Here is an 11,312-nt window from a genome sequence, read left to right on the forward strand (position 1 = left end):
AAAATGAACCGGAGCTGGCGCTCCACAGTTTTGCACTAGGCTACACATACAAAAAAATTACATTAAAAAAATTCACATAAAAAGAATTAAATCAGTATTTTTTGCACAGACAGCTGGGTTTTGATGCTTTATTTTCAGAACTGCTGTGAAAAACCTCCTAATTTTTCCCTTCCCAAGGCAGTCAAACACTCAGTGACTGCTTTGAGGTTTTGTGGTGAGCACGCAACTTGCAGACGACTTCTCCAGGAAGGGGAGAGGGAGGTTCTGTGTGGTTTAGGCTACTCACAAGGGGGAGAAAAAGAAAAAAAAAACCCAAACACTCTCTGAATAAAAGGTGTCTGTTAGAACACTCCGGCGTGGGAAGATGATGAGCCAAGTTTTGCCAGAGTCGCCACTAGGAGCCAGGAAATCGAAACCTTGCGTGATGCACAAGACGGGTTCATCTCTGGTGACTCATCTTTCACAAACAGAAGCCTTTGTAGCTCCTGCTGGTAACAAGTAACGACTATCCAAGGTTTTCTTCTTCCTGTTCTGGGTATCGAGAAGCGAATTCCATGACCTGGGGAAAGCTGAAAAGGTGCTGGTCGGGTGAAGGGCACGCGGTCCCCCTCCGCAGAAGCAGCGTGTGGAGAGGTTCCCTGAGCCGCGGCAGCGGGGCAGCTCACCATGCACCAGGGAAGAGCTGGGCTTTGGCATCCCTCCTGCTTACAGGGCTGCTCAGGAGCCCTCGTCCAGCTTGCAGCAGACGCGGCCAGCAGACTTGCAGAGGAAACAATTGAAAACCGTTGCATGCTTTGTGCTGATAAGTAAAATAAACAAAACAAAGTGGAAAATAGACTTGCGATAACCTACCGCTCCCACCGCTGTCGGTCAGGCGGAGATTCTAGATTACCACTGGACATCGCAGCATGTGGATTTGATCAAAGGAAGAATAACAACCACCGATATAATCACATTTTGCAATAAAACAAAACCCTGGAGGATTTCTGCTCTTTCCAGTGAGGAATCAGAAAGGTTCGTGCACTTATACAAGAGCAATAAAAAAAATTAAATATTTATTTTGAATAACAAGCTTTCAAGCTGCAATGTTGGCAATGTAGATCTTAAACACGGATCACAAAAGCGTGCAGAAAAATGTATTTGAGCAAAGAACAAAGTAATACTAAGAATTATACTAAACAGCTGCTGATTTTAAAGAAACAAAAAAGGCTGGTAATCACTATACAAAATATAAAATGTATTAAACACTACCATCCACAGAACAGGTTTATTTTAGTTTGATTATATTTAAAAATTATTTGTGTAGTTATTTATATAGTGAATTGTAAATGAATATTATACAGTAACCTCCTTTTGGTCTGCAAAACCTTTGTTGCACTATAGCACATCCAATCACATTGCAAAAAAAAAAAAAGAATTGTTTTTTCCTTACTATCAATAAAGAAAACAATCATTGATAATACAGTAAATATTGTCAGGTCTACAAATAATGAAATTAAAAATGACTCCTTCGACTCTGAAGCGCTTTCCATGCAAAGTCAGCACTTGCTCGTTTAAACAGCACTACCAAGCAATGTCCAGGGTCGTAGATGCTCTTGGTAAGACTAAACCTTACAAAAAAATTAAAAAAAAAAAAAAAAAAAGCATTGACTGAGAAAGAATTCTGAAATGGAATATCTCCCATTCTTCAGCATAAATCTCGGCCATTTCAACAGAAATACCTCTAACAAAAAAAAAAAAAAATCAAAGATTGAATGTAATCATGCAACCCTCTTACTACGGGGTGTACCCACTGTGTCGCTTCTCAATTTATTGCCTTTCAGGAATACCGCTCAAGGCATCAGAATTAGACTCATGATAAATACACATATAATGAAAGGACACAAACTGCTATTCGACACTACTACTGGTAATGTCTGTGCTACGTGAAAGCACCTTTAAAAAGAGCCTATGCGGCAAGAGATAAGTGTCTAAAGATTCAAAATGAATCAACAGTATTGGATAACAATATAATTCTCAACTCAGAAGCTGCCTCAAGATTAGGTGCATCTTCAGTTAATGTAACAGGAAAAAAAGGCAATGGATTTCATTTCATTAATTGTATCCACTCATAAACTGACCTAAGGCCACCAGATGTGCAGACACAAGAAGTTTTCTTTTCTTTTTACAGTTCTTTAAATTGTAGGATGATAAGGGAATAGATCTATTTAAAAACAAGCAGCTATTTCATCTCTATTAGGAGGTGGCACCAGGCGTTGGGTTCACATTCTGAGTGGCCACTTGCGGTGCGACTTCAATGATTCGTGGTTTGTCTATAATTCTGGCCGTGCGGTTGCCCTTCTCTACAATGCCGATAATCCACGCTTGGTGACCTTCGCCGTACTTTGGAGACTTGATCTCGGCACAGAAACGTGCTGCCTGTTCTCGTGGTAAACAAATGAGGAGGCCTCCTGCGAGGGGAAAGAGCAGAGCATTAGAACATCCGACTGCAAACCCTGGGTTAGACAAGCACTTGGTGACCGCAGAGGATTCTGTGGCACTCCCAGGGCTCCAAGAGAAGACACGGGGGAATTCTGAGCTCTTGCTTTACAGAAAGAAGTTTGTGCCCAAACTCAGTGTTTAGTGGGTATGGAAATGAAGCCCAGTATACACAGAAGATGTTGGCAGAAGGACATCATACTGATGCCAACAAATGACATACTGAAACAACACCAGCATTGTAAACTTCCAACAGAGGACTGCAAAGGGCCTCCACACAGAAACATTTTGGATAAAGGTCAGGTTCAGATACCTACAACCACACAGTGGTAGCAGCTGGTTCTCCAAGTAATCCCATTGCCTCCCATGACATCATTTATCAGAGCAGGGACTATCACCAGGGAATGCAAGAGGCAGAAACTGAGCACAGGCTTGTTCCCGGTAACGGTCCTTCTGACCCCTCCGTCTGAGAATCTTCTAACAGTTCTTAGCTTTTCCCATAAAAATCTTTTTCTCAGAGACAACTGAAAACTGTTTTATTTACTAATGACTGCTTTTCGGAAGCAGCACAGTAACTGGTTAGTGCGCTCGCCCTTCAGTGATTAAACCCAAGAACACTTCTATTCCAAGGATCCCAAAGCACCCAGAGAGGTGGCCTGGTGAGTCAATTACCAGAACGACTTTTGCTGTCAGCTCTGGCTTGGTCAGAGGCATTAAATGGTTTGGTGCTACCCTTGATTACTGGATTATTCAGCTTTTCTATATCCCCTACGCAGTTAATATTGCAAACACACCTAACCAAACCTCAGAGCACCGCACGCTACGAGCCATTCGCACAGCTCACACCTCTGCGCTGTGCTGGACGCTGACGGGCAGCAGCCTCTTGTAAGGGATGTTAAAACACCATCTCCCACTGGAAAACGTCTGGAGAACACAGGGAAGAGGATATTCAGGCAGACTGGAACCTGGGCACGCACTGGGGCTTGCGTATTCTTAAGGAGTTATGTGACCCGAAGTCTTCCTGTCCTGGTGAAGGGCATCACCCAGCAGCACAAATCATGCCACCAGCTCTGAGCCAGCGCTGGGTGAAAAGTGCCACCTGCTGAGCAGGCCACCCTGGGCTCAGTGCCACCTCCTCCTCTGTGACCTTTGGACAGCTTCTTAGCACCTTGGGCGCCTTTATGTTGGCTTTTGCCAGCACACAGCCCTCTTGGTGGTGACTGAAGACACTTCTAATTTAAGGAAGAAGCAAGTACTGAACATGAGGAATCATAAGGACACATGGAAGTGTGAAAGTTATTTTTTTTGATTCTGTGTGAGGCAAAACAAGTGTGCCACCCAGAGAAATGTCCACCTCTCTCAGACCTTTCAGAACATAACATCCAGGTAATTTCTCAAAACAACAAAAGCCCCAGAAGCTTGAAAGCCAGTGCTTCAGCTACTGCAGATGTAACAGAGACACCAGCTGCAAAGGAAATACACACTATTCCCACCGAAGGCTCTAAATCAAACTGAAGAGGAACTTATGGTGAAAGCAAGTCAGGTTTACAAGTGGTAGGTAGTGCACAGAACGTTTACTAGCCAGGAGGGATGAGGAAAAGGATGGTGAAAAAGGAAATAAGAAAGAGCACAAGAATAATCTTCACTCCATTATCTTTTCCCCCACACACTCTCTCTGTGACTTTGCATCACTTGCATGTGTACCCTGTTAATATTCCTTGGCAAGATCAGGAAAAAATGTGCAAAGCCCCAGTTTCCAGTGCAAAGCACTTCCCACCTGCTGGCTGCATCCCACATTTGACCAAGAACCCCTCGCAGAGGCTACAGGCTGCTCTCAAGCAGCAGCAGGATTCCTATCTGCAGGGATTACAATTCTTTCTCTGGTAGATTGATCAGTCTCTTTAACCCTCTGGGTAAGTCCGTAAGGTTTTCCACTACATATTCTATTCTAGTTTACTTTACTGGTCTGTCCCATGGACAGCCACAGCAAGTCTTCACCTGGACAAGGTCGGGGCCACCAGCAGTTTAAGCTCTTGCTAGGTGCCCTGGGAAAATGAAGCAGCAGTGCTGCTCTGCAGTGAAGCCAGCAGCATTTTGTGGTGTACCCAGCTTTTGAGGTCCGCATCAACCGAGACAAAGCAAGTGGGCTGCATGCAGAATAAACAAATGGCCACAGCAGCTTGAGAGCTCGCTGCACGCTTCTCTTGCGGTTGAAAGGACATAGACACCTGTTAGCTGTCCTGGCTTCCCGTTCTAAAAATCCAAGGGTTGCTTTGGTAGGAGGGTTTGAGCATTGTTGGGTTTAACTGTTCCCTTCTTGACTAGAACCAGACAGAAAACTTCAAAGGCAGACTAGACAAAGCTTTGCAATGGAGAGCAGAGCTACAAACACTTCATGAATTGAAACCAAGTGTCCTTGCTCCTCCTAACGGCTTTCTCCCACAAGACTAAAGAAAGGGGGAGATCATTGGCCTTGCTTCTTTCAAAGCACTAACACAGCCCTTTTCTACCACCTGCCTATTTCCACAAAATTCGCACTAACACCCCATTGCTGAGGTACCTCTAAGTACACTGAAAAAGCTGGCTGATGCCAGTCGACAGTTGATTAGGGGAGGACTGGCAAAAATACAGACATGCATGAATGACTATCCCATGTAGAGTAACTTGCTTCTGCCAACAGTCTAATAAACAGAATTAAGTTTTTGAAACTAACCGCCTGATTGTAACTTTAGCCTTTACCAAAGAGTCACCTATGAGAGACTGCAAAAGCATGTAAAACTGCAATTTTAAGAAAATACACCATAAGCAAGGGTGCCTGGAGGATGGAACAGATGACATAATAGATCTTCCCAACACTGAGTTTGTCAACAGGTGCCCAGCAAATGTGCACTGGAAAAAACCCAACAGTCCTAAAATCCATTCGAGTAATTTTCCAGTAAATTTCTCAATGCTTGCCCGCTCTGCTGAAAAACATCTGTTCACAAAGGAAGAAGCTACAGACAGAGCATTTCCAGACATTTAAGGCACTATCTGTGTTACAGCATGAGCAGCCCTGCAAAAGGCATCCTCACAAGCAGATATACAGGTAGAGCACAGCAGACATCTGCCTCCAGGACAGCCGCCTGGGTCTGAACGCTGAGGAGCTCCCCAGCACACCGTGCCCCAGCTACAGACACTGCTGCAGCACGTCAGGCTACCCAGCGTAAGCCTGAAGCCACGGGACCGCAGTTACAGACTTCAGACCAGAGCTGCTGCGTCCACGTGGCTATGAATCTTTCCAGTATTTGGCAGGCGCTGCCCTGTAAGAAATCCCTACAGCCACCAACAATGCGAGAAACGCAGCACTGCTGAAATTAAATATACGTGTTTTGAGGCACCCAAAGTTCACAAACAACCAGATATGCCTTGCTGTTTTTTCCATCATCATCTATGTTGAAGCATAAGCCATTCAGTGTTTCAAAGACACCTCTTGCTCTCAGTCCCAAAAGAAATTCTGAAGTCAACTGCTTTCCACTTCCAAGTGCTCTCGGAGCAGTTCCACATTCCTGCAGTGAAAAGACACCCGGGGTGCAGGACGGGCAGCTCTGAAGACTCAAGCACTGCCTTTGCAACTAAACCATTCCCATGCCAGTGGCTACACAAACCTCTGCCACAGCCACTCACCTGAAAGAGCATCTTGCAGTTCCAGATCTGTGTCCACACTCTTTTTTGGACTAATAAATGCTACCATCAGTCTGGTGATGTGGATTCCTAGGTAGTAAGAAACTGTCTGGTGCTACCAACCCCACTGACACAGCCTGCCAAACTGCCACCAGATATTTCTGGTCTCTGCCGATGCTGGATTTGAACTCTTGAAAGGGCTCACAGCTCGTATCCTATTACACATCATCGGAGCCATACGCGTCTGTTTAAACACAGATGGCTCAGGAACAACTCAGCAGACCACGGTAAGTTGTGTATTCACTAGGGGAAAAGTTTATGGCTCTCACTGTGATGCGTCTTTCCAGATCTATGGACTGTTTTGCTTCAAGGGGCCCCTCTGTTGTGAACTGCAGAGAACTTGGATAACACTTCTGGAGAGCAGGAAGAGGGTGGAGAAATGAGATAAGAGAAAAGACGTATTTGTTTCTACATCTTCTCCATTTCCCAAAGAGAAAAAGTCAGATTAAAGAAGGAAAACAAAATGGAACAGGACAGAAGATTCAAGGGGAAAATGAAGTACAGAGGCTTTCAGCAGAAGACAGCGGTCATGACAGTCAGCCGAGTGCCCTACACTTAAGGCAACTTGCAAACTTCGGAAGCTCTTTAACCTGATGACTATTCAACTGCTTCTCTGAAATGGACTTTGTGTCCACAGCCCGAGTCTCAGCACGTACGCTGTGTCCATTGTCACTGCAAGTGGCAGCTTCATTAATAGAGAACTCAAATAATGGATGGGTCAGAGACTGCAGTTTGGGGTTTCTTTATTTTGCTGCTAGTCACAGTCCTTAGGAGAGAAAAATCTATGTTCTTGGATGTCTGTGTACTGTGGACAGAGGCGGCCTCAGACACTGCAATGAGCCCATTCAGCACTCCACACACGTCCATAAAAGGAACCCAAACACCACTCATCTGACTGGCAAACCTACTGCAGGTGACTTCACCTTTGAGAGAACTGTCTCAGCTCTGCTGGGATTTTCAGATTTCTCTGTTCTGGAGCTAACAGCTAAGAGAAAAGTTTCAAAAGAATTTGGAATCATCACCAACTTCTACCTGCACAATGTCCTAGACACAGCGAGGGCTTCTATAGTAGTATTTCAGGAAGCGGCAGGCACTCAGAAGAGGATGGCGGTTTGGAAGTTTGGCTGAAGAAGTTAATTGTGAATAGTTTTGTGGCTAATGCTCATTAGCTCGGCAATATGCCAAACCAACTGTGATTCTGAATGCAGATGCATTAGAAACGTTACTGAATTCTAGCGTGGAAGGGTAGGGAAGGAAGAGGGTGGTAAAACTGTCACCTACCTGAAGTCTCTGGACAAGTCCCATGCATGAGGCCAAACATATTGCCACAAGCCTTACTGACAGCAGCCATCTTAGCAAGGACAGGAAGGTTATGAATAACAAAGGACACCTCATTTCGCTGCTGCTTGGCAAGGTTTTGTGCATGCCCCAGGATGCCAAATCCTGTGATGTCTGTAGCTGCATGTGCATTGAAAGTGTGCATGAGTCCAGCAGCTACAAGACAGGGAGGAGAAGGGGGAAAAAGAATAATCAGAAAAATTGTCCTGAAAAGCAATGTTTCCACAATATCGTGCATGGTTTGAACGAAGCTGCATACCTTTAATTTGAATCAGGTTGGGTTGCTGTTTAATTAAAAAAATTCATGCTTGAAGGGAACTGGAATTCACCAATACTGCGTGTAATCCTTGAAAAATTCAACTTGTATTTAAGGTATTAAATCATGCTGAAAATCCAGCACTGAAGTTATATTTATGAGCATGCTTCATTAGACATGTGCTACTAATTTATATTAGCAGTCAAAGAAACCAGGGCTTGCTCCAGATTCACGCTTCCCAAAGGTGAGGGCCAGAGAGGTTCTGCGCTCAGTTTTGCTTCATTAAGGGCAAGGATTAGACTCATCCTGGGTCAGTTTTCTCCCACCTCTTCCGCTGTCACTCAGAAAACAATCACATCAGAACTTAAGTTCTGGACACTTAAAGTTTAAGAGCTTAAGAATGAAGCCTGCAGGTTGTGGGGGAAGGGCCGCAGCCTCCCCAACCTCTGCATTCACGGAATTCTTGGGCATTTGCAACTTCAGAGCAGGGTGGGAGAAGGGCACCTCTGCATGCAGGACAACTGCTCCAGTTAGGAATATTTAAGTGTTGTTAAAGGTGCCCAGCAAGAGGAGTGGAGAAAAACACCACCAGGAATGCTTTGCCCTTCTTTGGGGCTTCCTGATACAGCAGCTGGAAGACTTTGTGAAAGAATGAAAAACTAGTGGGATGACATAACAAATACCAAATAAAAACAGTAAATGGGAAAAGAGATATTTAACAATCCCTCTTCCTTCAATTGAGGAGTAACATCTAATTAAATTCTCCATTCCTCCAAAGATACTTTGGACAAAGAAGGGAAATCCTGGATTAAAATTTCTAGGGTTCTGATTTTAACCTTCCCCCTACCTAATAATTAAAAGAAAAAAAAACCTAAAACAAAATCCACAAAACAGGATAAAAAGAAGCCAGAAAACACGTGCTACATGTTCTACACTTTGCGATGTGCATGACATGGCAAAATTAGAAAACCAAAAATTTAAATTGAACCATACAAAACCGAAGTTTTTCCTTTTTTTATTCTATTTCGGTTTTTTAACCTTATTACAGCCAAGACCTCACAAGTTCTCCAGGCACAGAAAGAACAAATTCAATATATTTCCCTTCAAAACATCTTCTTACTGAGATGTTACTCGCAGCATCACAAGTCATAATCATCTCCAGCAGCATTTGTATTTTCGTTGTATAATTAAAACAAGGCATTCGATTTTAATTTGCTTGCTTCACAAAGACTGAACAGCAGAAAGATGGGGCAGAAGGAAGGGATAAAGCGGCTGTGTCACACTTCCCCACGGCAGTGAAATGAAATTAAGTATGAATTGGAAAAACCCACAACCTCCCCACCACACACATCTCTTCTTACCTGTTCGGTTCAGTCGTGCCATATTCATCATTGCTTCCTGGTACGCTAGTTCTACGTCTTCTTGCGTTACCACTAGTTTGATTTTATTCCACTTTTCTGGCTAAAGAATGAAATAAAGATGATTCTTTTAGATTTTCAGCTGTATATTGTAAAGCACACCCTTACCACTTTAAAAAAATTCTTCATCCAAAATGTACCTCTTTTTTAAAAACAGTTAAAGGGGGGCAAAAGGTTCCAACAGTCAGAGGTGTGGGCCTTACTCTGCTGCACCCAAGTCAGATTCATTTAAAGATCTGTTAGACACTAAGCACTCAGATCTTGCTTTCAGCAACAGTGGAGTGGAATAACCTACCCTAGGGCAAAGAACTCCTTCAAGGCAGCTCTCTGGCTTGAACTCAGCAGCCACATGAAAAGAACTTTGTTGCTGGATGTTGAGATTTGTAACTCTGGCTTCTTGTTTTATTAAGACAAGATTCTTGATTTCATAGTTGGATGCTTTGATCAAGAAAAGCCACTGGTATCTCTAAGTCCAGGACTGAGGGATGCGTGCCAAGGCAGGGTGTAATCACTCCAGAGAGTTCAGATTAAGGCAGTTTCAGAAGCTTCCTTTACAGTTTAATACCAGCATCTCCGTCCACCTGTTCTCCAGTGTCTGGTATGGACTCATGCCTCCATCACATGCTTTTCATCCCCATCCCCAAAGGGTCTCAAAAAAATTCAGGAATTGGTACTTTTATAAAGGGCAATTGTTTCATTCAGTGCTGAAGTAGTTGCAGATCCAGAATGAAACAAAGCAACCATTTAGCTGTTCAGAGCAACACTACAAACTGGTTTAATTTTCTTTCTTTTTTGCAATGGAAATAAAATTACAGAGAACTGAAAGTAAAATAAAAAAAAAAAAAAAGATTTTTGAGGCCACGATGCCTACACTGCCATTCCATAGAATAAATGCATAGAACAAACTTCTTACCAGACCAAAGGTGCAAAAACTGCTAAGAACTGGTATATAGTGCTGCACTGGGGGAGGATCTTGACAAAGAGGCTCTTACACTGAACAAATGAGCACTGACTTCAAGGGGTGCAAGAGAGAATCCAGAAACGGCAAGAGGGAAAAAGCCTGGTCAGCCAAAAGAAATCATTTGTTAAAGAGCAAGGAAGCACAGCAGTGAGACCAGAGCTGCTGAAATTAGGTTGAACTGGGTCTGACCAACTAAGTAAGAGAGCAAGTAAAAAAAAATAAATGAGGCTTTTAGAGAGGGGACAGAATAGTGATTATTCTTACTGCGGGTATGACTGAGAAACCTGAGCAGTCGCTCTGCCTCAGTTTTCAAAAGCATGGTTATGAGGTGGATCATGTGATGAAAACCAGTCAGATGACGGGGATGGAAATCACAAATGAGGTGGAAGCAGAACTCAAGGCTGAGGCTGGAAGAGCTTCTCCAGTACAGTAATCAGACACTGGGGTTAGCAGACAGGAAAAAAAAAAAAGGCAGAAAAGTTCACAAAAACCCCCAAAACAACTTTCAAAAGCAAGCTTAGGTTTCCACATGGGAAAGGTCAGCAGGCAACAGCAAGGGACAGGAAGCCCCGGCTGAAGGGGCACATCATTGCAAGCCCTCTCATGCCTTTCAGCTGGAAGAGGAAAAGGCAAAGGGATGCCTGCTCCCAGCTTTGGACCAGCCTAATCAGTCCACAGCATCAGCCTGGCAGCCAAGGCTACAGCAAACAGCCTCACCACCCCACCACCTCCCCGACTGGGGTCTCAGGGGGGGCCCAGCTCCCCGCAGACCCTTTGCAGTCTCTTCCTTTGCCCCCTATGGCAGCTGCTGCCAGCAACGCAGCTGGTGCTTGGCTGCAATGATGCTGGCAGCAACCACGCAAGGAGGGGACAAATTTTGCTTCCATTTGGATCTTCATTCTCTTGTCACCAGGAACTCATTCACCACTGCTCTGTTTAAATGCCTCAGCTTTTACGCTGTTTTTTTTTTATATTTATTTGTTTTGCAGCCACATGTCCCTATACTCCATTTTCCTTTCTTGTCTATACATAAATTTGCTGTACTATGTACCTTCTCCCACATACTTTTCAAAACAAAGTGAAATTACCTACCAAAATTTGATTTACAGGTGGATTTGTGATGGGCAATTCTGGTTTCACT

At 43.9% G+C, this 11,312-nt stretch overlaps 1 protein-coding gene across 1 annotated transcript in view; it reads right to left on the reverse strand.

The window, feature by feature from the left end:
• Positions 1-1,733: 1,733 nt before the first annotated feature.
• The window catches only part of SEPHS1 (selenophosphate synthetase 1), a gene marked incomplete at its 5' end in the record, with an annotated part of 12,972 nt that continues 3,393 nt past the window's right edge, over positions 1,734-11,312 (reverse strand). The window contains 3 exons of the mRNA XM_010132056.1: positions 1,734-2,450; positions 7,480-7,692; positions 9,154-9,253. Of these exons, the coding sequence (XP_010130358.1) occupies positions 2,236-2,450; positions 7,480-7,692; positions 9,154-9,253 (528 nt within the window). The remainder of the gene's footprint in view (positions 2,451-7,479; positions 7,693-9,153; positions 9,254-11,312) is intronic.

The sequence above is a fragment of the Buceros rhinoceros genome, unplaced genomic scaffold (assembly GCF_000710305.1).
Source record: "Buceros rhinoceros silvestris isolate BGI_N320 unplaced genomic scaffold, ASM71030v1 scaffold16512, whole genome shotgun sequence".
NCBI lineage: Eukaryota > Metazoa > Chordata > Aves > Bucerotiformes > Bucerotidae > Buceros > Buceros rhinoceros.